The following is a 27741-nucleotide window of genomic DNA, read 5'->3' as shown; positions in this document are numbered from 1 at the left end:
AGGCTAAAGTGCAGCACTTTTAAGTTGACCAGATCGTGAGAAAGCCACTTCACAGACGAGATACGGTCTAGGAATGTCCATCGTACTATGCCCAAAGGCCAATCACATAACTCGATAGTTTCGGGTGCCTGCCGGTAGTATAATGGACATTCGGGTCGGCAAAGTCCGCTGTCATGAAAGATGACGCCTTTCTCTGCGTTGCTATTGATGTCATTGCTCTAAATATTCAGGAAGTTCAGACAATCGCCAAGAGGGATAAAAGTATATAGCACAAAGCGACTGAAGTCACATGAATCCAAAAGCCGCATTCTACTACGAACTTTCCTATTCAGCTCCTCATGTACATTCCATTGATCTCCCTCTATCAACATTTGCTGTCGCCCAATACTCAAAATACTTCCTCCGCTAGCTTGATCTTTTGGATACTCAAGTGTAATTCAGTGCTCGCAAAACATCTCAAAAGTAGTCGATTGGGGGAAGAATACGGCAGTCGAACCTGGCCTAATAACGGGGCCTGTGGGCATCAGCTCGCCAGCTTCGCCACAGATGTCATAGAGTAACTATTGGAGTGGATTCGCTGGTTTGTCAGCTGCAATGTACTTGGATGGCCGAGGATCGAAATTACTGCTGGAAGCTCGAGATCAGGTGAGTGTAGAGCATGGGCCGCGGGAGTTGACGTTGAGGCACAGCAGGGCCTGCTAAGAATAACCATAACACAGTCGCGATCGCTATAGATTCTGTCCAATGCCCTAAGAACCATGGAGGATCCAAGAAGATATTGACATGCGTCGATGGCGTATGTGAGATCGAAGCTGAACATTTAGAGATGAAGGAGCCCTTCCCTTAAATGCTATTTTACATTCGCCTCGCCACCCTTGTGCTGCAAATGATCGGTGACCAGCCAAGGTCAACAAGGAAGAAAATGGATCGCCGAGATAAAGGGACAATCACACATGACGGCTCGATGGCCAATAATGGAAGTATCACCGTCGATAAGGGCGAACGCATTTACACATCTGGACGGGCGAGTGACGAATGACAATGTTAGTTAATGTTCCGCATACCTACCTTGGAGGCAAGCAAGTCGCTCGTTATAGAACGAATATCTGTACGTCCGATTGTAGCACTTGCTTCAATTTGGCCCATAGTAGTTAAGTCTTGTAACGATGTCTTGAACGGCTGGGGATGGAACCTGTTGGTATCACAGGATACCCGTAAAGTGGGATAACTGATGGGGAAACTAGTCTTGTCTTGTGGCTAGTCTGTCTATATCTCTTCTAGGAAGAAGTTCCAGCAGAAGTGCTGCAGGAAATGCCTGTCGGTCTTATAGCCGGCACCTGGGCTGCCCACGTGACGGGTAGACCGACAGCGACGGAGCCACTTCAACCCGGAGTTCCGGCTATTCCAACAGAACCCATATTGCATGGCTCGAGTAACGAATCTTACCAGGTAGGAGGGTTTGACAGTAACACTGATTTTCAATTTAGCGGTCAACATATCCTCGAAGACAGATTCACAGACGGAAGGTGTGCAATTGGGGCATTGCATTTGCTTATTAACGGCTGATGTTACCGAAATAACCCAAAGTAAGCTGTGGCATGCTCATCAATGTTTCCGACAAGGTTTCTGTTTGCTCTGAACAGCATAATCGCGATTTCTTGGTCGCAGAAGTTGGAGACTAAAGATTGACTCCCAAATGCACTCAATCCAAAGTTAGCCAATATAAAGTCTTCAATTATCCGCGTTACTGGCAGAATCTAAGCGTTACCTTAAGTTAATATGAATTTCGCTCTTGGCTTCCTGGCTGCCTTGCCCCGGGGTAAAGCCTACGGCGTTCTTAACATAGAATGGCTCTATCTCTTCAACATATTATTGTTTGGAGTCTTAAGCGCAATTTCAGTGCCAACCTAAACATGGTGGCTCTTAAAATTGGGCATGTGATGGCCGAGTAGGGAGTTGAGGAATAAGCCCTTACGTCTCCATGTTGATAAGCATGAAAAAGAGACCGGCGTCTCTGGCAGGAATCACAATGATATGAGAATTCGGAAGCGTTCTAGGGCTTATGGCGATAAAATTACCCTATTTTTGCCTAGTTATAGATCCTGCGCCCGATATATGGATGTGAGTTACGAAGCTGAGCTAGCCTCGCAGGTCGGTGGCGCATTTGCTATTAGCTCTGTAGCATGGAGCTTGATAGGTAGCCTCCGCGGGTCATGAAGCCGTAAAGAATCAATGTTGCCAGTGCCGCAGGGCTTCTATACCAACCTAACCGTCGTTGTAGAGTTTGCTCTGGCATGCCTACTGCTCATTCCAAGCATCGCCTCGGCCGAATCGAATATGGGACGACGTATTGTGGATGATACATTGGCTAATGACAGCATCATTCCTTGCAAGGACTTCCAGCTTGGTTGCTGCCATCAGCTTCGGTGGCAAGGTATACGCCTGGGAGTTTTCCGTCATGATCGCCTTCTGGACGGTTGCTGTAGTACTGCTAATGGAACAAATTGAATTTGTAACATCCGGCCATAACCAAGGGCAACAGGCTGAATCCTGCCCATCCTTTTGAGTCCCCAGTGCTCATACATATGTAAGTTGAGGTGTTTTATCTTCTGGTATCATCTTGGTAAGCAAGTCCAGCTCCAGTCCAGGGCAATTGGAGTTGTTTCAGCATACCAGCTTCGTTCTCGTTCAGTACATGGTCTTGTCCGCTGATATAGTCAATGCTGCGGCGGCTGTAACAATTTGCAAAACTAATTTTTAGGTGCAATGGGACACCATCCTCTGACTTGACTTCCCTCAAATGATCATCTTTATGGCAATGTCTGGCAATATTTTCCAAAATACCGCCATTGAGAAAGTCAGAATGGCACTGCCAAAGGCTTCGTTCGGTATGGGAGGTTTCGAATCTAATGGCAGAGGCGAGGAGTGCTGTATTTGAGAGCCTCTCATAAACTAAAAAACCGCCGTTGTTCCGGCGATTACAAAGGCCATGATGAATCTGTGGATTATATACACTGTAGCAGGCGGACGAAGCTTTGTGGCTTCGATTCCTCTCATAGTAAGTTTATCCGTCGACCTGCCTGACTCGGATGATTTTAGCCGTACAAAAATAGTGATCAAGGCCCAGGGTAGCTTCTACTCCTCCTTCTGCAGCCTAAAACACAGCAGACGACCGCGAGACATCCGCTTGTGAGATAAAAAGACTCAGAGAGAATCATGCAGATAGATAAATTGATTTATAGCTAAAATAGTTACTCATAAAATGAGAAGACATGACCGAAAATTTTGACACTGATGAAATCAGTGTATGAGGACTGCAGCAGGGCTTTCGGGAAGAAGCTTGAAGTCAAAAAGCGAAATAAATCGTTACTGTATATCCTACTTATGTATTCAAGCATCCAATTTTGCCAACGCATCCAATCAATAATTGGATAACCCGAACCTGGCCGGCTGGCGCAATGGTAGCGCGTCAGACTTCTATCCGCTCTTGAGTGGTGTAGTAATCTGAAGGCTGCGGGTTCGAGCCCCGCGTTGGTCATATCTTTTGCTTTTTGTGGCAATGGAAACAGCATTTGTCGGATTGTCAATGGTTTTTTTCCCCTTGGTTTGTGCAATGTTCCCAGTAAGGGTATATGTTAATGGATGATATGCAATACAAGTAGGTCTTCGTCTAGATATTAATTAATCTAAGTGAGGTACAAACCATATTCTTATGGTCATCTGCGCAGCCTGCGTAGCACCGCCACTGAAGACTTAAAGATGAATTTCCAAAAGGTCAGCCACTCAACGAATCAGCTACGTCATTTGTAAGGGGCACCACGATCCAATGAAGGTTTGTGGTGCAGCATTCGCTTGCTGCACACCTTGGCTCACCGAGAGGGCCCACTTAATTCCAGACGGTCGCATAATCGTAAACTGCTCGCGGCAAGCTCCAGCTTCTTCTCTCACGGCAAGCTTGCGAGCCCAGATTGCAAAATGGTATGTTACCGCGCATCCTCCTTGATACGACAGCAGCAGGCGACGCCGATGCCGTCCTTTCTGGAAAGTCAAGCCGTCTTAGCATGGTTGCTAACGCTACCCGTTGTCGCAGTTACCCCTCGGTCTTTTGAACGCTGCCCAAGGGCATCCCATGCTCGTGGAGCTCAAGAATGGCGAAACACTCAACGGCCACCTGGTCATGTGCGACACTTGGATGAACTTGACGTTGAAGGAAGTTGTACAGACGAGTCCCGTACGCGAGCGCCTCAACAACCCTGATAACATGTATCGCGACTAACGTGCGCGTAGGAAGGCGATAAGTTTGTGAAGATACCCGAAGTTTATGTGAAGGGAAACAATGTACGGCCCACGAACTCGGATTGGCATTCAGACTGGAGCGCTTGATACTGACCCATATGCAGATCAAGTACCTACGAGTTCCCGACGACATCATCGACCTGGTCAAGGAGAACCAGCAGAACCAGCAAGGAGGTTTCCGTGGAGGCAGAGGAGGACAACAGAGAGGTGATCACGGCGGCCGAGGTGGAGATAGAGGCCGTGGCAGAGGACAGAGAGGCGGGCGTGGAAGAGGCCGCGGATCATCATGAAACATAGGCTTGTGATCACGAGGATTGCAAGAATGGGATATTGTGCATCAGGACCATACAGTGGTCCAAAATAATACCGGCTCAAGGGACAGTCTCTGCACTTGGAACTCATTATCGAGCGTCTTGCGCTAGAGGAACATGGTATGTGGCTGTCAGTCTGGGTTGGAGTCCTATGAGGACAGCATCACCGGCTTCTAGCCGAACCTACGAAGGCTAGTATGCCGAACGAAATATCATACATACTTGATAAACAAAAAGAGATATCCATGAGATCATACATCGTTCTATATGCTGCCTATATACACTTAACACGGCTCAGCCAAAAACCACGCCAGAAATGTCACATGTACAGTCACGTGATTTGGCGTCGACCGGGATATTCTCGGTGACGAAAGCTCCGAAAACTCCAAGCTCTGGCTGGATTCCAGATCTTAGTTGCAACCTAATCATTCGCAAATCCAGCTTCCATGTCGGGGTCCCGAATGGTTTTCGACGGCTTGTGGCGCTGTCTATGCCCATCTGTCGATGCTCATGTAGCTTCGAGGCTATTGAGCTCACCTGCTCTTCCCCGACCAAAACGTCCAACGAAACAGCATTTCTCGCATGTCGATACGCGCCACCACGTGCTTCGAACCCAGTGCCGTCGATATGGAGGAGGGCCTGCATCCTCTGCAATCCCTTCAAGCGAGAATGGTCATGGTATTGGGGGTAATCTCACACCACGAGATGGCCTTGCTGAGGCAGATCGACGGTACAATGAACCCTCCGCCGATATCGAACCCGATCCCAGCGCAGCGCTTCGAGTGGCGCCTGTGTCCGCCATATACGAAGCTTTAGAAGTCCTACGTGGCCAACAAAGGAGTTTTAAAAAAGTGGCACGAATCCTCACACACTTGGTTACAGCTCGCGATATCGAGTTAACACCGGTTTTGTACGAACACTTGGCGACTGCCATGGCTGATGTGCAAGGCTCAGCAGCGATGCTGGCACAGTTGTTTGCTGAAATGCGACAGCTTCAGCTTACGCCATCGCCGGCGATTTGCCATGCAGCTCTAGCGGTATGGACTTGGTCTCTTTAACTGCTTCTCTTTATGTGTACTAACATGCTGCAATAGGCTCTTGCCATTCACCCTGACTACTTGGTTCGAAACGAGGTTCTGATGGCCATGAAGCAGTCGTGGACGGAGGTCAGTATCGAGGGGGAGAGCCATATAGCTCTCGGATTGCTTCGCGACGGGCAATACGAGCTTGCTCTCGATAAACTGGAGGCCATGATCGACAATCACGTGCCCATCGACCCCTGGGTCTACGATATCTTTATTTTCATGTTTGCCCAACGGGGCTTCGTGGAAGAAGCCGTTAAACTGGCCCACAGCAAAGCGCATGCCTCTGAAGGCGAAACGTACCTGGCGATGTGGTATATGCTGCTGGATGTCTGCAGTCATGCGTACCACTACGAAGGTACAAGATATATCTGGGGAAGACTGTTGGAGACGGATAAATATAATCTTTCGGACGGCGTCTTACTCAACATTATCAACACTGCGGCGAGACATCATGACTTCGAACTTGTCACGAATGCGAACCGCCTGATAGCACAGCGGGGAGGTAAGCTGCTCGCACACCATTACGAACCATTGATCGACTGCTACGGCGGCATCGGAGACTTGGAGGGCGCACTGCGCGTGCTTTGCATCATGTTCAACGCCATCTCTGTCGCACCGTACGCCAGCACGCGCTCGATATATGAGTGGATCAAGAAACAGCCAGAGAGCCTGGATTCGGCCCTCGAAGCCCTTAAGTCTTTGATGAAAGATTACAAGGTCCCGATCGCGGCGCTCAATGTCCTGATCGAAGCTGCGGTTGAAACGCAGGGTTACGCGAAAGCTTTGCAGATTTACAAAGACTCGCGTAAATACACGGAGGCACCACCCAACCACGTCACTATACGATACCTCCTACAGTCCTGTAAAAACCCGGAACATCTTCAAGCCCTAGTAGCAGAAGACCCTGAACTGGCTATCAAGGGTGACCGGAAGGTCTTTGCGCAAGTTGTATTCGAGCACGTCATCTCGGGCGACCTTAACCTTGCGTATAAGTGTGTCAAGCTTCTGGGCGAAGCTCCGGAGTCTGAGAACGGCTTGCAGCCTGAAGTTTGGATCAACCAGCGCACTTTGCTGGCACTCGTCAGAAAGTCCCTCGATGTGCAGGATGAGCGTGTCTGGTGGTTGGTGGAGCAAGCCGAGAAGAGGAATATGGACGTCCATTCTGGCATAGCAAAGCTCATGGCGTCGTTTGCGGAGGAAATCAAGAGGACTACCGGGTTGAAGCAAGAGGACGGTGCTTTGGACGGCGAGTCTGAACCGCGACACCCTTCAACGTCGTAGTTACCGTCTATGCTAAGCAAGAATTGGCGAAGCGTTGGCCTCAATGCGACATCTACCAATCAAATGCTCCTTGAATCTGGCCGTAGCAGCCATGACGACTAATACTATCTCCACTTGACAGCCTTAATACTGGAGTCGGGGGTCTGTCTACTAGAAGGCACCATGATATCACGTAGAGGGTTACCAACGCAGTTAATGAAGACCTGGGTGATGCTGTATTCGGATATGCAGACCTGATGACTTGAAAGACGAGAGGCTAGCACAATACTTAGCAACAGCGTGCAAATGCTTGGGTCGGCCACCATTCACTTTATCGACTTCTGCATTAACCTGGATAGTCACAGGACAATCGCAGAAACTTCAACTAGGAAAGCAGACGATATTAAGCACCTGCGAATAGCAATTTGAGCTGTTTCCGCCCAAACGATGTGTCGTGTCAAAGAACACGACCACCATAAGGTGGTGACTTGTCCCGGGAAAGTGATGATCGAAGCAGGATACAAACGTTGTTTACATGTTATGCTGGTGTAAGCCAAATTCTATCTCGTGTGACTCAACTGCATATCGAAACTTTCCATAGTCGCGTCTTGATGGTGCAACGGCTGATGGATTTATAAGTCAACACTTGGCATTGGGTTAATTAAGCACGTGGAAACCTACGTCCCATTACAAACATGGCCAGGTTGGACGGAGTAAAGTGAATGAAGGGGTAGGATGACGAAAGAGCTTGAACCTTGATCCAGTAAGCTATCTTTTACAGTTGAGCCAATCAGAGACCGCGGGGGGGAAAGATTTACGAAGGATCCAGATCTCGCTGATAAATACACCAAATAAGGAAAGATTACTCAACGTCACTTTGTATCTCTGTCTGTCACATAGCGCCATTTCACGCTACTGGCCCAATGGCATCGACAAAGACATTCCGACGTGGCTAGTTCCAAAGACTGCGGGCGCTTGTCCATCGTTGACACGCCATCTCCTCTGTCCATTTCTTTCCAAAGATGCTTTGCCCGACTCTTGTTCGGCCCAGCTCGCGGCTTTCATTGAGACTGGGGGGATGAGTTTTTGTGTGTACAAGATACCTTCGCGTTCTGTACAACCAGACGCGAAGCCGAAAGACCCAGTGACACGGATAGATCTTAGCGCAAGGCAACATGTTCCTGAACCTCTTCAACCCCCCCTGGTCCCCACCCCGCACGGCGCCATCGCTCCAGCTCCCGGTTGACGGTAACACCACACACCCGTACCTTGCCCTGTTCGGAAGCTTTCAGCGGCTTTGGTTAATAATACCCACGCGTCTTCACCAGAATGTTCCCACCGTCCCGCATTTACGATTATCGTAAGCCCGAAGCCCACGGACGGACCAAATTTTGATACCTGCTCGGTCATCAACGTGCTATCGCGGCCGCAATGTTGGCCGTCTTTTGGTTGTCGGTGCGCCGTCCTTCACCCGGTTGCACGATGGAACGACAACGGGTAAGGTAAGTATATAGATGGAAGGCATCTCATGACCCAAATCATTCATCTCGTCTTGTACTCCATCAGCTTTACTCTCAGGACATTGTATCTACAAAAACGAAGCTTATTAGACCGAGCCTAGGGTTTAATCCATATATTCCGGTTGCTCAACACATCCCTCACTGTCAGCACCATTAGTATCCAGTCGTCTTGAACCAAAAATCATCAGCATCACAACGTCTCAATGGCGCAGCTAATCAGAGACGCCCCCCTGGGCCAAGTTATACGCTTCATCACAGGAGGCAAATTCCTCCGCTACCCGGAAGAAGAACCCGACTTTCAGCTCCCGCAGCAATGGCTTGACGTGTTGAACTCGTCTGCGGACGAGAAGAGCATATCATTGGAGGCCACATCGGCCACGGACACAGATGAGGAGAACATCTTGCCGAAGACTGAAGTGGCCGACGCCGCGCCGTATGCCGCCGCCACAAGAACACGGAGCAGAGAGGATACGACACCGTATACCCAGGACCGTCTCGAGGCGGACGAGATCCACGAGATCGAAAAGACCAAGAGCACGCCCATTGCGTCCCGGAAAACCAAGGACGGTGCCATCTTGGTAGATTGGTACTTTACCGACGACGCAGAGAACCCGCAGAACTGGTCCGACAACAAGCGCATCATCATCACCGCCGTCATCTGTCTGTACACTTTTGTCGTGTACACCTCCTCGGCCATTTACACCTCATCCATCGAGGGCGTCATGACTGAGTTCGGCGTGGACGTTACCGAGGCCTCCCTCGGCCTCGCCCTATTCGTCCTGGGCTACGGCATCGGGCCTCTCGTCTTCTCACCAATGTCCGAGATCCCCAGCATCGGCCGCAATCCGATCTACATTGTCACCATGTTCCTCTTTGTCATCGTCTCCATCCCCGCGCCAATGGTCGATAACTACGCAGGGCTGATGGTCCTCCGCTTCTTGCAAGGACTCTTCGGTTCCCCTTGCCTGGCATCCGGCGCCGCGTCTCTCGGTGACATGTACTCAATGGCCAAGCTTAGCTATGCCGGCGCTCTGATAACCTGGACGTGCGCCGCCTACCTCGGTCCGGCCTTGGGACCTTGTAAGTCGAATACCTTCCCGAATCAAAAGAAGAAGAAAAAAAGAAAAAGCTAACACGAATTTCACAGTGCTCTCCGGATACGCCGTCATGGCAAAGGGCTGGCGCTGGTCCCTCTGGGAAATCCTCTGGGTGTCGGCCCCGATCTTCGTAGTCATGTTCATCCTCCTCCCGGAGACCTCGGGCCCCAACATCCTCCTCCGCCGGGCCAAGCGCCTCCGCAAACTGACGGGAAACGCGCGGTTCATGTCGCAGTCCGAAATCGACCAGCGCAACCTCAAGACCTCGACGGTCGTCATCGACGCCCTCATCAAGCCCCTCGAGATCACCATCAAGGACCCCGCCATCCTCTTCGTGCAGGTCTACACGGGCATCATCTACGGCATCTACTACTCCTTCTTCGAGGTCTTCCCCCTGGTCTACCCGGTTTACTACCACATGAACCTGGGGCAGATCGGCCTCGTCTTCCTCTGCATCCTCGTGTCGTGCTTCTTCGGCGTGGCCATGTACATGTCCTACCTGGCCTTGTACGTGAACCCGCGCATCAAGAAGTACGGCCTGCCGGTGCCCGAGAGCCGCCTCGTCCCCGCCATCCCCGCGTCCCTCGGCCCCACCGTCGGCCTCTTCATCTTCGCCTGGACCGCCTCCCCCGCCATCCACTGGATCGCCCCCACCGTCGGCATCACCACCTACAGCGCCACCGCCTTCGTCGTCATGCAGTGCATCTTCGTCTACGTCCCGCTCAGCTACCCGCAGTACGCCGCCAGTCTGTTCGCCGGCAACGACTTCTTCCGCTCCGCCTTCGCCTTCGCGAGCATCCTCTTCGCGAAGCCGCTCTTCAGCGACCTTGGCGTCGCCCGCGGCACCAGTTTGCTCGGTGGGCTGAGTACCATTGGTATCATCGGTATCTGGCTGTTGTACATTTACGGAGCGAAACTCAGGGCCATGAGCAAGTTTGCCGTTTCTTCTTGAGTCTGTTTGGGGGGGGGAGGGGAGAGGGAGATGGTGCTTTAACATTTGCGCGGTTTTAAAAACATGGGGGCTCAACATGATGTATGTAATAAGAGTTTTGATAGAGGCACATGGGGTAATTCGGGGGTATAGATGGAGATTCTTGTGCGAGAAAAAGTTAATGAAAGTAATGTCAAATTCTTCACTATGTTGTCAAATATCGTATCCTCACATGGCTGAAAGTTTGGCTGAAAGTGATAAGAGGCTGTTTGTATATCTGGCATTGGCGTTCGGCTGGATTTCAGTATCACACTAGGCAAAGTACATCTCAATATACACTGTAAAATTGTTGCGAGATGACATGACCGCGTGGGCGGCCTCATGATGACATTATACATGTACACTATATCTCGAAGAACGGTCTTCTAAACAGACCGTGATTTACAAGCCAGTCCAACGCCCGCTTCCCTGAAAGAAAGATCATGCCCTTGAGTCTCGACGTAGTAAACTACCGACGTCGTGCAACTTCACGTTCTCCATCGGCTGCGCCCCGCGATCCACCCGGCCCCATCCGGCGCCCCATGTCGGGAACACACCGGGCGCGACCTGCTGTTCAGTCGGCATCTGCTCGTCTACAGCGCCCATGGTACGTCCGTATGAGGACGATACGCCACTGTTGCGGAAGCTCATTGCGTAGTCTTCCGACCCCCCGATGCTGCTACCTGGGCCCCTCTCCCTCCGTCTCTTTCGCCAAGACTTTGCCTGACTCCTCCTTCTACGCTCCTCCTCGGCCACAAGGTCTGGTGATGCCATGATACCAACGCGCGCGGCTTTGACGGTACTGGCACGGGGATAGTAGAAGCCTGCAGGTTGTCCGCCAGCGAAGCGGTTCCACTTGGATCGTTGGCGCGGGTAATGTGATATACTGCCGTTGCGGCCTCGATTGTACGAAGTTGGTGCTTCTCCAGCTAGTTCTTCGAGGGTCATACCCTTCGTTTCGGGGATGAGCAAGGTGGAAACCATGCCGAGGAACATGAACAAGGCGAACAATTCGAGAAGACGGTCGAGCCAAGGCGAACAGGCGTTGCCGTGGCAGTCGGCGGGGGAGTCTTTCGATAAGAGAGGGATGCTGATGACTTGCGCAAGGATGGCGCCAACCTTGCCCATCGCTGCAGATATGCCGTGGCCTGTAGAGCGGTGGCGCGTTGGAAAACACTCTCCCGGTACGATAAAAGTTGTGGTATTTGGGCCAAAGTTGAAGAAGAACTGGCCGATGATATAGAGAGTAAGGAAAATGGTGTGCGACAGCTGGTGAAGCATAAAACCCAGTATGCAAAACAGTATCGTCAGCACAAAGAACCCCAGCATCTGCAGAGGCTTGCGGCCAATGGTATCAATGGCGAAAACGCTGGCCCAATATCCCGGGATGGCGCCCGCGCACGATAGAATGATCATTCCTACTGCTTGGTTATGTAATTTTTGATAAAAGTTATCGCCATCAGCATAGCCGATGGCTTGCAACACGACAGTATTGTTCAGTCCGAGGCCATAAAATGCCAGATCCTGTTCTGCTGTCAGCACGTGCCCCCGTTTTTGCATCCTCTTCAATACTCACAAGGAAGAACCATGACAGAGCAGTGCCCATGAGGACTTTGAAGTTCTTCCACCGTCTGAAGAATGCAAACGTATCACGCCACGATGCGCTAGGGGTGTTGTAGGCAGGTCCCGACTCTTTCTTCATTCTCGCTTGAAGTTCAGGGTCGACGTCGCCTTTTGACTTACTTGACATGTAAGCCCTGATGTCTGCATCCGCCTTTTCGACATCCTGCTCAACGTCAAAAGTGTAACGGGGTGTCTCCGGGATGGTGATTCGGTAGTACAGGGCGAGACAGGCCGGGACGGCCCCAACGCCGACAATGATGCGCCATGAACGGTCGGCAGCAAGCTGGCACCTGGCATGGCAGGTGGAAATGCTCTTCACATCGATGTAAGAGTCCTTGAAGGCTTCGGCGGTAATGAGAGCGACAACAGCAGCGCCTAGCTGACCCATACCCTGCATCGAGAACACGGCTGCGATCATGGCACCTCTCCAGCGAGTCGGCGCGAACCTGCAAGTGACATCAGCTTGAGCTGTAGGAAAGCAACAATCTTCAGCTACAAGGGCAACGTACTCAGAAGTGATAACAGAACTAAGCGGATAGTCACCACCTATTCCCACGCCCTAGATGTTGTTAGACAAGAAGAACATCAATGCACCCAGCAGGTGGGTTCTTACCATGATGACTCTCCAGAATATCATCAGCCCCGTAAAGCTGACGGACTGGCTTGGCGATACAAGCGCAGCGCTCAAGGTCGCCAAAATGATGATACCAAGTTCCACGCCGTACATCCGCCGTCTGCCAAATACATCAGCCAGCCAGCCAAATACGATCTGGCCAATGATGATTCCGCCACTGGTCGACGCCTTCAAGGCTGAGTTGACTGGACCTGGCAGCTCGCCGTTATTGCCGCCGTAACCATGTGTGGCTTGCTCTGGAGGCCCTTGCCAAAATACAACACCCAGTAGAGTGATAATCAGATTGATCGCGAAAATGTCGTAAGAGTCAAGGAAAAACCCAACGCCAGCAACCAATATTGCTCTGACATCTGTGTTTTAGCATGTTAGTAACCGTTCGGTTAGCATCATGGAAAAGGTGGTGACCAACGGTACAAGCCAAAGGGGACTTTGTCAATCTCGCTCAAGGCCAGCCGTCGCCGTAGCGTGGGATCTGATATGTGAGAGTAATCGTTGTAAAAATTGTGAAAGGCTTTGTTGCCTCCGTTAGTCCGCCGATATCCCCCTCGCTCGGAGGGGGTCATCGGCGGCGGTAGCATATCATCCATCGTTTGGTTGTCTGGCGAATTCAATGCTCGAGGGACGATATCGAGTGTTCACACGATGGCAGTCTTGCCCAGTTTATGGCGCACTAGGCCACCCAGCTGCCATTGTGGAGCCCAGAGAAGTCCGTATATCGAAGTATTCCCCTAGGATCAAAATCCCTTCCCCAAATCAAAGCGAACTAGTCGTCGTCGCAAGCGTACAGATCGGTTCAAAGGTGCTCTGCCGGAGATGATAAACGCCTTGTTGCAATTCTTCGGGTATCGAGCGACAAACGTTGCGGCTGAGGTTTCTGGGCGTCAGAAGCCAGAATCAAAGTTCAGGCGGGCCGGAGGCAGGTGTATGGAACGAAAGGGGGCGTGGAAGAGTTTAAAGGGATTGTGCCCAAGAACCAAGGGCCGCAGAGACGCATGCCACTTGCATCCCGCCCGATCCGTTCTGCAGGACCTTCTGAATGGCGCACCACAATGCGATAATGGGGCGGGCGAGGGCTGGACATGGGCAGGGTATAATTATTGCAAGGGGATGCCTGGTCAAGGGGAGAAGGAGGGCAAGGGGAACGGGGATGGCCCGCGAGGTGACCGATTGGATGGAGCGTGGGTATGAGGAGGGGGAGGGGGGGACATTATGTCTGTGTGGTTGGCCTTGTCTGTAGCAGCGAAGACGTTTGAGTAGGCAGTCAGTACCAAAAGCGTGATTTTAGACTGTAAGTCTGGCTATTATGGAAAGCCAATCGGGGCAGAAATAAGGCGAAAAGCGTGTGGTTCGCACGTTGTCAGGTTCAACGATCTCTTTGCACCCTCCCGGATCCGGGTTGGCGGGGACCTCACAGTCCAGGAACGGTGAACCACACAAAGTCAAAAAGGGTGACTGTGGTGGGAACAAAAAAAGTATGCCATCGTTTTGGGACAGTAAAAGTCTGATAGCGAAGGGAAATATGTCTCAACAAGTCACGCTAGAGAAAGAAACATCGAATGATGCGGGGGAGACAAGCCTCTTTTTGCTTGTCAAGACGGAATTATACAGATGAACAAGAAGGCGTTATTTACAGGATTCAGACAGAAAATCAGCAGTGGTGCTATCACTAGTGGCACAAAATGACACAACATGGGCCAAGGGCTGTAATTATTTCCGCGCCACGTGCTGTTGATATGCGCTTCTGGTAGGGGATGTTGCGTCAACAGGGGAAAGAGGCAACGTGGACGGCAAATCGGCCCCCAATATTATATTATCGTAAGATGGCCCTGGCAGGCAGGAGAACAAGTTTTCTTTGGCGATACACTTTAGGGAAATCGGCAGAGAAGGGCGAGGGCCAAGTGTTGGTGAATTTGAGACGAGAGACGAGCATTGGTAACAGGAACGCGCAGATGATGGAGGAAAGGGACAGGCCAGAAAGAAGGGACGATCAATTGTCAAACTGTCACAGACACTGGCCCTGACCACATTTTGCATCCGGAAAGCCGGCCATGGGAGACACTGAGGGAGGCACGAGATACTGGTACCGTACTAGTACACGAAATGCAGGCGGAACAAGGCAGGAAAGGAAAGTGCAACCCTCTGTTCCTGCCCCCCCCCCACTTCTTCACTGTTGAACGGCCTTTAAAGTGTCTTTTTCAAAGCACGGTTGTAGGCCCAGCAAGGAAGGCGCCTTTTATGCGGTGGTCCATTTCTAGTACGCCCCACTGAAACTCACTTCGGGAAAGCAGGGGTGGTCCTTCTAGAAGGCAGCTGGAACACCAACCACACGGAACTCTTTTGACGCACACCAAAGCAGATCCGTTCCCAATCAGTCCCATCTCAACCAAAAAGTCTAGACAGAAAGACGTGCGCCCAGCCGTTTTTCTTTTCTCAACGATGGTGGCTTGATGCCCAGATAAAACATGTCGAAAACATATTTGTATATTTTCTGCATTCAACAAAGTGGCCGTCCAAGCTTAAGAGACAACCCATATCTACCATCCTAGATTGATCCATGCTCTTTGCCAGCCTGGACAACTCATACCTTCGTCCCAGGACCTCCTGTCTGCCTGGCTGATGACAGCACTGTAATGAACCCCCCACAGTCTCCAGATCTGCCAATGCACTCGCTTACCTTCTCACCGAACGAAGGGGTCACCAACAGGGTATCCCCGAACCAATGGCAGGGATTCCCTACGGCACGTGGGCCCAGCTCGAGGCTTTCCAGTCACTGAATGGGGGTATCAGGCCGTAATCCGCATACCCATTCATTACCGATTGCAACGCGTATTACTCGGTGACACACATGTCAGTGTGTTGCATAGCTTGGTGGTGCCTGCTGTTAGAGACATCTGGAACCACTGATCCAGCACTACTCAACGTTTGGTAGAATCGTGCTTACTTACCCTTACCGTATTATTGTGCGTCAGCTGACGTAATACATCGCTGCGGGAGTTGGCCTCCGCAGAGCTTAAGAAGAAACGGAAAGCTTGCGATCTTTACTCCCAGTAAAGTTTTGTTTCAGTCGTTATTCTCGGCTGTTTAGCGAGTCATCTGTTCTTGCTCTATCTAGCCCATTAGCCAATTTCTTCCCACCATTACTGTTTGCTCACCTGGGCTAGACAAGCCAACGCTGGTTTGCTAAAAAGCCGTTGGTCAGGCCTGTGTTACGCACAGGTAACAGCCCGTTGAAGCAGTCGTTAACGAGAGCGAATGCGGAGACTTTGGCCACGATCAGACATCTACACTGTACGTAAAGAAGGCAGCAACATCTCGTCTGTCGCGGTCGTTCGAGTTCAATCACTCACCGGACGGTGTCAGAGTTCCCGGCCGTACGGTGCCCCCCCTCATCTTTCTCGGCGTTCAATAAGCTCCGCGTTCACGCTGATCACGCGGTTGAGGATTAGCATCCCTGGATGCCGAATGCAGAGTTACGTGCCTGATGTTGCCTCTGTCAAGTGGGAAATTGCCCTCGGGTACTTGTCCCGCTCTTTCGAGGCTCTAGGAATGACATGTCAAATGGCAATCTCACAGACAATGCATGAATTTGACCCAATTTTGCCCCCATTTCCAATTCGACCCCGTCTATTTCCATAATCGCTGACTTGTTGAAAGAATCCAGACCTGTTGAAACATAAACAAACACGCAAATATTCACCATACATTTCTTCGCCCCGGATATTACCAAGCAGTAATATCGTCTACTTCGGCTTCCCCAAAAGTGCTGCTCTTGGTCAGCTGACCAACACCGACCTCCTCAACCTCCTCGCCCTTCTTGCCCATGATATCAGGCAGCGTCTCCTTTAAGAAATCCAGCACATAGTGGTTGACTTGCTCAAACTGTAGCAGGAAGGCGTCATGACCCTCGGGGCTGTCGATACGTTCAAGCCTAGCCGTCTTGATGTGCTCGGCAATCTCTTGCTGTTCAGCAAAGGTGAACAGACCGTCACTCTCGATACCCAATACAAGTGTGGGCTGCTCGATCAGGGCCAGCGCTTCAGCAATACTCGGGGCGCGGCCGCGGGAGACGTCATGAGTGTCTAGCTTTCTCGTCATGGCAATGTAGCAGTTGCTGTCAAATCGCTTGACGAATTTCTGTCCCTGGTACCGCAAGTAGGACTGCGCGGAGAAGTAAGTCGAGGTGGGGAGCTTGTCGCCGCCTGTCAGACTATCCGTCTGGGGACCGTGGAACTGGGGATCAGCAGATTCCGTGACAGCGTCGGCCGTTGCGCCATTTACGGGAGTCTCGGTCGTGCCTCCCTGGCTGTTCTGCCGGGAGATGGTGACCCGCTTGACGTTGTGACCGTCGTTGTGAATGTGGAAGTGAGCCTCGGAGGGGGTGCTGGGCCTGGACTTCTCTCGGATAGTCTGCCGCCTCGAGGGGTCGGGAATGTTACGTCCGAAGCGGGATTCGAAGGAGTTGCGGCTGCGGTAAGTCAACAGCGCAGACATGCGAGCGGCGCCAAGGCCAGTCGACGGCGGGTCGTCGAACGAGTAGTAACCATCGTCGTACTTGGGATCAGCGTAGATGCTTTGTCGCTGTGCTTCACCCCAGCTGATACCCCATGCGCTGTGCCTGCTAGATGTAGCAATGGGCACAATGCAGCGAATGTAGTCCTTGCCCAGATATGCCCACTCCAGCACAAACATGCCGCCGAGGGACCCACCAACGACTGCTGCGATTTGCTTGACTCCGAGCTCGTCCAGCAACAACTTGTGGAGGCTAAAGGACCCAATTAGCTTCAATACGGTTGATAGTGTATTGGAGATATGGACTCACCTGACGTCGTCGCGAATCGTGGTCAGAGGGAACTCGGGTCCATATCTGCCTTTCGACGGGTCTCCGTCCTTGGCAGTGACTGGGCTTGCTGTGCCGTAGGGACTGCCGAGACTGTTCATACACACGATAAAGAATCTCGAGGTGTCGAAAGCTCTGCCAGGGCCTCCAAGGAGAGGACCCCACCAGTCGCTGACATCTGCGCTGCCGGTCAAGGCGTGGCAAATCACCATGGCATTGTCGCCGTTGGGCGAGAGTTTACCACGGGTAGTATAGGCGACGGGCACATTCTGAAGAGTGACTCCGGATTCGAGGGTGAAGGACGGAATGATAGCAATCTGCTGCTCCGGAATTAAGGCAGCGAACGGGTTCTCAGGCTGCGTCTGCGTTCTTTCTTACAGGTATTCAGCCACCGGTCTTCTCATCAAAACCGAACAATGATATGGAGGAGTCAGAGAGTGTTATGGGCTAGGGGGTTGGGAGGGAAGAAAAAGAAAAACCAAGAATCGCTGGGTTCATAACTGATTATGTGATATGGGCATGCGGAAATGTACGAAGGCGCAATAACGTGCTTGAAATAGAAGGTATACTGACCGTATTTTGGCTGAGAGCCATTGTCTAAGTTTTGTGCAGCCATCCCGATCTCGGAACCGACGAGGGGCAACAGAAGCTTTGCGGGTTCGGGGGCAGCGCCGTACAATTGACGATGCAAAAGATGCAATGAACCAAGTTTGGAAAGGGTAAGGTTGTAATCACCTGGGCCCGTCTGCGATGGCGAGATATTCCAGGTAAATGAAGAATTCGGTAACTCGAATCGCTAGGAGTGACTCTTGTGACTGGTTGTCATGCAGCAAAAGAAACCAAAGACCTGCACCCTAAATGGCGTAATTGCTCTGGGGTACTGCGGTACTTTCTAACTTTTTTTCTTCTGTGATTCATTGGCTGCGCGGGGTCGATGAGTCAGCTGATAACCAGTCTATCGGAGCCAGCACCTCTGATTTCCGGCTACAGGTTCTCGCGACTAGAAACGCTACGGACACCCCCGTCGGTTTGCAAGTAACCGATACATGCCGCGAACCGGTACAGAATACGTTGCTCCACACAGAGCCGACAGCCTCGCCCTTCCATGAGGCTGCTGCCCGCTTGCAGTGATTTGAGTGGGTCTGAAGCTCTGCTGCATTGCTGCGACTGCGTGTTCACGCGAGAAATCATTCATCCTCACCTTCCCATTGCCAATCCCAAAATAGTCACCCCAACTCCGAAGGGCGACGCCTTCCCCAACATTTTGCAATTTTGATTGTCTGTCCACTTTGGCTTTCTGGTCAGACACGATTGTGCCTATTTTTAATTTCCTTTGTGCACGTCATTTCTTGATCAAGCTCTACGCGACGAGCTTCTCCATCGTTTTCTCCATCTGGTACTTTTTCCTCCCCAGCCAACGGCGCGCCAGAAAAAAAAGAAGAAAAAAAGAAAAAAAGAATCCAACCCTCGCTAACCAGATATGACAACAGGAGGAACATAGACGAATCAACCGCGTCCCCAATGATACCCTGAACGAATCGCGATCGAGAGCACGATGCCTCCCAAGCGCAAGGCTCGTGGAGGCTTTGTCAACGACGGAAACAGACCCTCCCCTCATCGACCTGGGGATACTGCCATGGGCCAGCGCGACAGAGACTTCTCCGAGGGTGGTGGAAGAGGCGGTCGTGGTGGCAGACACGCGAGAAGGAACGATCGTCGAGACTCAACACAGGGTCAGCAAGGACAGCAGGGACAACAAGCACAACAGGTACAGCAGCCGGCGACGAGCTCTGCAAGCGCCTCCCGCGTCACGTCTCCAACTATCGCGCGTCCGCCCTCTGCAGCATCGCAGTCGCAGCCGCAGCCGCAGTCGCAACCGCCGCCTCCGATTTCAGCAGATCAGCCTGCCGCCCCGATATCTCATCCGCCGTCCCTGGTGCCAACCAGCTACTGTTACGAACACATCACTGACGATGCCATCGTATCATGGACGGCAAGTCGCAGACAAGAATTGATAGAGCATGCGAAACAATCAAAGATAGATGTCGACATTGAAGAACTAACTAGCATTTACCAAGAATTCATTCATGCAGTCTTGGAGGGCCGACTGTCGCCCGCTGATGCTGGCGGTTGTATGAAAGAGATTCTGGGCCAGGAATCGCAAGAAATGATTAAGGAGTCTTTCTCGTTCGAGCCTCACACTCTCTTTCTCGACACGCTATCCATCATCTTCGACAATGATCGAGGTCTTTTCAAGCCCCAGCTCCGCGATTTCATTCAATGCACTGGCATCGCTCCCTCACTTCTGCGCCAGGTCCTTGATGCCCAGTTATTGCAGGATCTCGGCCTTATCCGCAGCACTTTTGTCAAGCTTGGCATTAGACATGCCACTAACCTCCTTTACCGACAGGCAAACTACAACCTGCTGCGTGAGGAAACAGAAGGTTACTCGAAGTTGATGACGGAGCTTTTCACCACCAGTAGCTCAGAGCCCCCTACTGCCGAAGCAGCCCATGCAGCATTTGAACGCCTGAAGGGGTTAATCGGAACCTTCGATCTGGACGTGGGCCGAGTACTTGATGTTACTCTCGATGTATTTGCAGCCGTCCTCATCAAGCAGTTCCGGTTCTTTATCAAGCTGCTCCGCGTGAGCTCCTGGTGGCCTCGCAATTCAAACTCCACATCGTCAATTTACGTGGGCGGCCTACCCCCTTGGGCTCTGCCCGAATCGTCACATTGGATGTCCAGCGATGAGTCCGAAGCAGACGCCGCTGAGTTGAGACGTCAACGAGATGTTGACTTCTGGAACAGGGCCCGGGAGGCCCATCTGGATGCTTTCTTTCAACTTGGAGGAAGAGAGGTCACGGATCAGAATCTTCAATTGTTAGATGCCTCCGAGTCCACTACCGAAGCTGAAGTCAATGCTGCTTCGGCGTGGATCAAGGCAACGAAGACGCTCCCCCCGCCAGGCAACCGCACTGCTGCCCAGTTGCTTGGCTTCAAGTTACGCTTCTACTCTTCTGACGCCAGAGATATCGACGACGTCTTGCCGGCCAACCTGCTATATCTTGTCGCCCTTCTTATCAAGGTCGGCTTCATGTCTTTGGTGGACATTTACCCTCATCTTTGGCCACTTGATAACGACATGGAGTCCCTAAGAGAGAAGCGGATGAAAGAACTCGAGGAAAAGGAACGACAAAGTCGACCCGGTGCAGCACAAAATGCACTTCTCATGGCAGGTGCACTGCCCGACGACACACCCTCTCTGCCAAATACACGCGTGCGAGACGCTACTGGCAAAACCGAGGCGGAATCCAAGACGGAAGGCGGCGAGGATGAGAAGGAGAAACTGCCAGAACCCATGGAGCAGAAGGCGGCGTTGCTCATCTGCTTACTGACGATTGGCGCCATCCCGGAGTCTCTTTTCATTCTCGGCCGCTTTCCTTGGCTTCCAGAAGCATTCCCCGAAATTTTGGATCGAATTCATCGTATCCTCAACCACAGTATCGAGAAGGTCTACCAAGAAAGCCGACCGACCGCCATCTGCTCGGTCGAATGCCCCTCCAAGAATGTGGCAGATGTCGACCAGAGTGGCGTGCCCAAAGGTAGTATCAAGCTCACCAACACTCCTACCAAGAAGTCCATGCGGTGGCCCTTCCCTGACGGATTTGACGGAAGAGATCAACATTACCGTTTCTACTGGGATGAGTGGGCCGACAATGTGCCCGTTTGTCAGAACGTAGAGGACGTTTTTACTCTGTGTGACACCTTCTTGAACATCTCTGGCGTGAATATTGGCAAGGACTCTGCACTATTAGCAAAGTTTGTCAGTATCGGAGCCAAGAGTCTCGGGGAGGACTGCTCTCAGCAGAATCTTGACCGCTGGCAAGAACTCCTTCGACGTGTTCTAGTCCCTGCTCTCAGCATGACAACGGCGAACGCGGCAATTGTCAACTCTGTTTGGGACCTTCTCAAGCTCTACCCCGTGACAACCCGATACTCGATCTACGCCGAATGGTTCGAAGGACAGATATCTAGGTTGCCTGCAATGAAGGCAGCATTCGCGCGAACCCGCATCGAAACGAGAGGTGTAATGAAGCGTATTTCATTGACCAACCTTAGCGAAATGGCCAAGTCTTTGGCCAAAACCAGTTACTCTTCGCCAGGTATCGTTTTCAAGGAGGCCTTAAGCCAGATTGAATCTTATGCCAATCTTATCGAGGCGTTTGTCGAGTGCGCCAAGTACTTCACTGACTTGGCTTACGATGTCTTGGTATGGTCATTGATGAGCTCCCTTGGTGGCAAACAGCGCAGCCGTACCCAAGAGTCATCTATTCTGTTGACTAGTAAATGGCTCCAAGCTCTATCTAAATTTGCCGGCAAGGTCTTCAAACGGTACTCCATTTTGGATCCCACCCCAATCCTTCAATACGTCAATGATCAGCTTTTCCGAGGCAACTCAACCGACCTGATCATCCTGAAGGAGCTCGTGGCTTCCATGGGTGGTGTTGTTCAAGTTCTTGACTTTACTGACGAACAGATCCTTGCCATGTCGGGAGGAGAGGTACTGCGCCGGCAAACACTGCTCGGCCTTCAAGACAAGAGGTTCGAATCAAGCCGTAGCGCCAAACGTCTAATGCAATCCTTGAACGACTCAAAACTTGCTGGTCGCCTTCTCATCAACGTTGCCCAATATCGACAGTCAGCCATCTACAAGCTTCCGGACGATGAGGCCCACATCAAGTACATTGGTTCTGTTATCGACGATAGCCATCAGATCTTGGTTCAGTACCTTGACCTTCTAAGAACCAATCTCGAACCTCAAGAGTTTGACTCGCTTGTACCCGCCATCGTGCGGCTAATGGACGAATTTGGTCTCGATGCAAGCTTGGCGTTCCTCATCGGCAGAGAGAGCGTTTCCCACAACATGTTCGCAAAGAAGCAAAGCGTGCCGGCAACCATTGCAGATACCGATGGTGATGTGTCTATGGCGCAAAGTGCAACTGAAGCAACTGAAACCACTGGAGAGGCCAGCGAGCCCGAAGAAAAGTCGCTTACCCCCCAGGAGGTTCGGGAGAAGGGGAAGAAGGATGCCATGCGCCAAATTCACGAGGCTCTGGAACCTCTTGTCGCATCGATTCAATCCATCACTCCAGCTTCCTCTTGGAGCAAGCTCAGCCCCGAGTTTTACGTCCTGTTCTGGGCTCTGCAGCTTGGTGATATCGAAGTACCCGCGGCGAGCTACAACAATGCTCACAAGAGAATTACGAATCTGCAAAAAGACCTCAACAGAGATCGCTCGGACATGAGCCGAAACGGCATCAACAAAAAGGAAACCAAGAAAGCCGAGCTTCAGAAAATCAGCAACGAGCTTCCCAAGGAGGCGGACTTGCAGATGAAACGAGCGCGTGTCGTTCGAGACTATATGTCCGACCAGATGGATACTTGGTTCACAGGATCAATCACCAAGTTGAACGGCGTCTCAGATGCGATCCTCGAGCAATGTTTGCTTCCTAGGCTGGTGCTCTCCGCTAGCGACGCCGAGTACTCCTACGCCCTGATCAAGAAGCTTCACAGCTTTGGCGCACCTAACTTCCGATTGAAGGCGTTATACGACAGGATCTTCAATGTAAATCGACTGCGGTCGATGATCTTTACCTGTACTGTCCGCGAGGCTGAGCATTTTGGAAGGTTCCTTAACTGCATCTTGAAAGATCTTGCCAAATGGCACCGAGACACGAATACTTTCGAGAGAGAAGCTGTCGGCAAGCGCAGCAGCCTCTTGGGATTTGCGTCCGACTTTGATGAGAACGGACAGCCGCTGTCATACTATGATCATGCGCAGTTTCGAGACATCCTGTACGGGTGGCACAACAAGCTTAATCTGGCTCTGAAGTCTTGCCTTGGCGGTATGGAGTGGATGCATATTCGTAATGCCATAACAGTCCTCAAGGCCGTTCTGGAGTTCTTCCCGGCCGTTACCTTCATGGGCAACCAATTCATCGAGCAGCTCAGGACCATTACCGACCGCGAGGCGGCATCAAAGACTGCAACTGCTGATGAGGAGGGGCACCGTGTCGATCTCTCGGTCGCCGCCCAAGGTGCATTGTCCGAACTACAAAGAAGGAAAGCGAAATGGGTGTTGCCAGCTGGCTTCCGCCCGAATATGGTGAGTAAATCGACCCCAAATGCACAATCAATTGTTGATTCTAACGACTTTTCAGAATGGGCAAGCCCAAGGGAAAACCAGGGATGGTGAAGCTGGCTCTCTGGCACTTCGCCCAACTGCTACCGAGTTCAAGCCTGGCTCAGTTAAGAACGCGACTGAACAAGAAGATGGTGAGGTTAAGGACGGCAAGGACGCTGAACCTCAGCCTTCGCCAGCTTCATCGGCACCAGCTACTGTTGGCCAAAAAGATGCCAACCTCCCCCCCAAACCTTCTGGTGCTCAGAGAGATTCATTCAAATCAGGTGCTGGACCTGCGGCCAACTCTGCTGCATCAAGCAAACCATCAACACCGAAATCATCAGCTGGTGCCCAGTCGGCAAATAATTCAAATCCCCGAGACAATTTCAAACATAACGCCTCAAACGCGGCCTCGGACAGAAATGCCCACAGCTTGCCTAAACGGCCAGACGTACCCATCCCAGGCCATTACCGCAACCACTTTACTCCTGAGAACCTGCCGGAGCGCCGCGACCAAAGAGATGGGCGCGAACCTCGTGGCCCTAGAGATGCAAGAGACTCTCGCGAACCCCGGGATCATAGGGATCAACGAGAGCCCAAAGATCCTAGGTTCCCTGAGCCTGCTCGACCCGAGCGCGGCCGCGAATATGCCAACCAAGATAGACGTGGCCCTGACGTCGCCTCCAGAGACCCTGGTCGTTTGTCCGAGAAGGACTGGCCTGCGAGACAGGAGCCTCTTCCTCGCCGCGACCACAGTGCTCATGAACGTGATGGCCGCCCCCCGCGCGATAGACAGCCTCCGGCCAACGGACGTGGGTCCGAATCAGGCCGACTTTCTCGGGAAGCTGCAAACTCGACGCCTCCGCCTCAAGCGACGCAACAGCCACCAGAAGAGCCACCCATCAATTCCGCCAGACTTGCTCTAATTCAGGGTGAACAACCGGAAAGATCAAACCGCTCAGAGAGACCACCACGGTCCTCTGAGACAGACCGACGGAGTGGTAGGGGACCACGTGGAGGTGACCCGGATCGTTCTGACATAATTAATCCGGAGCGTGCTGCCTTGATTGGTGAAACACGAACGGAGCCCCCAGCACGTCCTGCACGAGATGAGGCCAGAGACAGAGGAACACCCCGTGGACACTCGCCGAGGAGAAGCGGACGTTTCAACCCGGATACGCCTGATGCCGGCAGAGATGACAGACATGGCCGGTCCCACCATTCAGATCACCGATCCTCGGCAAGAGAAATGGCCAACGACTTGCCTGCGATGAACCCTAGAAACGATCGCCCTGCTGACCGGGAGGGCGATCGGTTTGGGCCAGACAAAGGCAGAGAAGCGTTCCTCGGCCCGAATCGAGGCCCAGAGTCTGACCACAATCGTCAAGATCACAATTACGGACGTCTGAATCCCATACAGTCTGTAGTTACCAACGATCCACCTTCAGGACCACGTGGTCGCGGACGGGCAGCCGCAAGAGGCGGCGCCATGAACACTCCCAACTCACGCGGCGATGGACGCTTTACCAACACTGATAGCCCGGCGCCAGACGAGAGGCACCCTCCTACTGGGCCTGCTTCTGGCAGAGGCCGTAGGAACCAGTATGATTCGAATCAGTCTCTCAATTCGCCAACGGCTGCGACTCCAACGCCTGCCACACATCCAGATCGCGCTCGGGCCCTAAATTCTGGCCCAGCTGGCTCGCCAATGCCACCTGCTTCTGGAGGCCCATCAGGTCCCGGTGTTCATCCAGACCGGCTAGCTCAAATTGCACCACCCCCGCCCCCGCCTCCTCCAGGACAGCCATCAAACCACGGCCATTCTCGGCCGCCTTTGCCACCTCTCAACACCCCAGACCGCCCGATGGGGGGTCCGGGAGGGAACATAAGGACGCCTACTGGTAACTTCCCCGGTCCTATGGACGTGGGCCCGCCTTCTGGACCAGCATCAAACGACAGGGGCCGTAGCGGTGGCAGTCGCAGGCAACTTGCAGGCATCAACAACACCTTACAACAAGCGCAAGCCACCATGCCGGAGTCTAACCGCAGCACCAACATAAGAGGCCGTGGGGCAGCTCGTGGTAGCATCGCCGGCTCCGACGCCCAGGTTCTGACGGGCGCATCACCCATATCTACACCAACGCAGGAGCGCCCTGACCCCGTCCGGCAAGATCGCGTTCAACCCAACGGAGACGACCAAATGCAAAATGAGCATAACCGTAGCCGACGAGAACACCGCTCGGATCGCGGTCGACAATCTAGACGAGGCAGTCGCGAACGTGAACGCAGTCAAGAGCGCGAGAGAGATCCGAAGGAGCCGCGTGAGTACAGAGACCGAAGATCCGGGGCCCAAGGGCATTCCAGCAATCGGGAGGAGCGCGAACCAAGACGATCAGGTCGGGATCCTTCTGGTAGTACCAGTGAATCCCATTCAAATGCGCCACATGGCAGCAACCGTGAGAGCATGGGAGGAAGTGGGCGCGAGCAGCGTCACCGCAGTGATCGCGGCGAGGGAGGACGTGGAGAGGGTGGTTCAGGTGGTAGAAATGAAGAATGGAGTGGAAACACGCGTGGTACGCCTAGAGGAGGACATCGTGACGGCGGGCCGAGACAGAACGACGATCGACGTGAGCCGCGAGAGGAACGCGGCCGGAAGCGTAGGAGTGAGGATGCTGTTGGTCTTTCGAACGATCGCGAGAAGAGGCAGAGACGCTAGGGGGCTTTTGAACTCTGAGGCAGGTGCATCGTACAAGACTCGACTGAGCGGAGACGGAATTCGACTAGAGACGAATGGAGAGTGTGTGTTGAGGTTGCGAAAGAGGAAAGAAGAGATTATCTGGGTTGATACGACTACACGCGGCACAGTTTGGGCGAGAAGGAGACCACACATCCGCGACGAACGTTCATTACACTGCTTCTATTATTTACTTTGCACATTTTGCACGACCGGTCAAGGGGAGGCCGAAATTCAATTTCAAATACAAAGACAATCCACTCAGTGTCAATCACTTCATCGCTCAGGCAGATTGGGTCACCAGGGAAGAAGGGGCAAGATACCAGTACCCTCTCTGCCTGATATTGCATCCTTCCGGACAATCGTACGCATTCCAAATGTGCGATTCATAAGAATTGCATGGCACACATACACGCAAACACACATAATGATTCATGTTATTTCCGTCGGGCAACTATTATTCTATGATACCCAACCATTTTCAAACAACCGCCCCGAACTTTTCCTCCCTAGCACACGAATGGGACATAGAACCACCAGGCTGGCAATTATCAACAAACTGTAAATTACCTCGATTAAAGAGGCTCTTTTCAACGTGCATTATATTTGGCGCCCACAAAAAGCTATCGAGTCCAGATACTGGCTCCTGTATGATCGTACTAGTAGCGGGATAGAGCGTTGCACATCTCCGCCCACGGCGTTATCGGGAAAAGGAGTGACTGTATCACAACAGGGAGGCAGGCAGGCAGGCAGGTAGGCGGACGGGACAGGATTCAGCTCAAGATAAGAAGAAACGGCCTGGATACTTGTATGGAAGAAAAAGAAAAACGCCTGCTTATTTTCGACGTCTATCGAATTGTTTATTTTTATTTTATTTTGCTTAGATAATCCTAACAGGCGAGCTTGAAGAAAGGGGGGGAAAACTGTTGCTTGCTGATATCGTCGAGCGGTCGACATGCGTAGAAACAGCATTCTAGACTTCACGCGCTTTCGCTTTACTAATACACTCTATTGCTTTTCTCTCTCTCTGCATTTCTTTTATTTTTATTTTTTTGATTTCAAGACTGGACTCCAGCACAGTCAGATTCTGACTCGGGAACGAGTGCCCCCCTCCTTGCTGGAGGTTCCACGACTTGTCAGACGGGGAAACCAGAGGTCGATTCCACGTGACGGCCGAGACTTATATA

General features: G+C 52.1%; 6 protein-coding genes across 6 annotated transcripts; 4 read left to right on the top strand and 2 right to left on the bottom strand.

Annotated features, from left to right (window-relative positions):
• Nucleotides 1–3975: 3975 nt before the first annotated feature.
• On the top strand, nt 3976–4586 carry CTRU02_212263 (LSM domain-containing protein; the record flags this gene model as incomplete). The annotated part of the gene is made up of 4 exons (XM_036727101.2): nt 3976–3978; nt 4091–4231; nt 4288–4338; nt 4401–4586. 4 exons carry the CDS (start codon nt 3976–3978, stop codon nt 4584–4586), a joined length of 381 nt encoding a protein of 126 aa, XP_036581345.2.
• Nucleotides 4587–5053: 467 nt separating this feature from the next.
• Nucleotides 5054–6973, top strand: CTRU02_212262 (pentatricopeptide repeat protein; the record flags this gene model as incomplete). The annotated part of the gene is made up of 2 exons (XM_036727102.1): nt 5054–5644; nt 5702–6973. 2 exons carry the CDS (start codon nt 5054–5056, stop codon nt 6971–6973), a joined length of 1863 nt encoding a protein of 620 aa, XP_036581346.1.
• Nucleotides 6974–8675: 1702 nt separating this feature from the next.
• On the top strand, nt 8676–10521 carry CTRU02_212261 (benomyl methotrexate resistance protein; the record flags this gene model as incomplete). Its single annotated transcript, XM_036727103.1, has 2 exons — nt 8676–9552; nt 9620–10521. 2 exons carry the CDS (start codon nt 8676–8678, stop codon nt 10519–10521), a joined length of 1779 nt encoding a protein of 592 aa, XP_036581347.1.
• A 459-nt stretch (nt 10522–10980) lies between these two features.
• On the bottom strand, nt 10981–13383 carry CTRU02_212260 (phosphate:h+ symporter; the record flags this gene model as incomplete). The annotated part of the gene is made up of 5 exons (XM_036727104.1): nt 10981–12063; nt 12116–12608; nt 12672–12721; nt 12776–13146; nt 13206–13383. 5 exons carry the CDS (start codon nt 13381–13383, stop codon nt 10981–10983), a joined length of 2175 nt encoding a protein of 724 aa, XP_036581348.1.
• A 3133-nt stretch (nt 13384–16516) lies between these two features.
• CTRU02_212259 (homoserine O-acetyltransferase) lies at nt 16517–18249 on the bottom strand (the record flags this gene model as incomplete). Its single annotated transcript, XM_036727105.1, has 3 exons — nt 16517–17558; nt 17616–18006; nt 18207–18249. 3 exons carry the CDS (start codon nt 18247–18249, stop codon nt 16517–16519), a joined length of 1476 nt encoding a protein of 491 aa, XP_036581349.1.
• A 939-nt stretch (nt 18250–19188) lies between these two features.
• Nucleotides 19189–26536, top strand: CTRU02_212258 (THO complex subunit 2; the record flags this gene model as incomplete). Its single annotated transcript, XM_036727106.1, has 2 exons — nt 19189–23802; nt 23858–26536. The coding sequence occupies 2 exons, from the start codon at nt 19189–19191 to the stop codon at nt 26534–26536; spliced, it is 7293 nt and encodes a 2430-aa protein (XP_036581350.1).
• Between the last annotated feature and the right edge of the window lie 1205 nt (nt 26537–27741).

This window comes from Colletotrichum truncatum, assembly GCF_014235925.2.
Source record: "Colletotrichum truncatum strain CMES1059 chromosome Unknown Contig_0008, whole genome shotgun sequence".
Classification (NCBI taxonomy): Eukaryota; Fungi; Ascomycota; class Sordariomycetes; order Glomerellales; family Glomerellaceae; genus Colletotrichum; species Colletotrichum truncatum.
The sequence above is the reverse complement of the archived record's forward strand: the minus strand, read 5'-3'. Positions and strand labels throughout refer to the sequence as shown.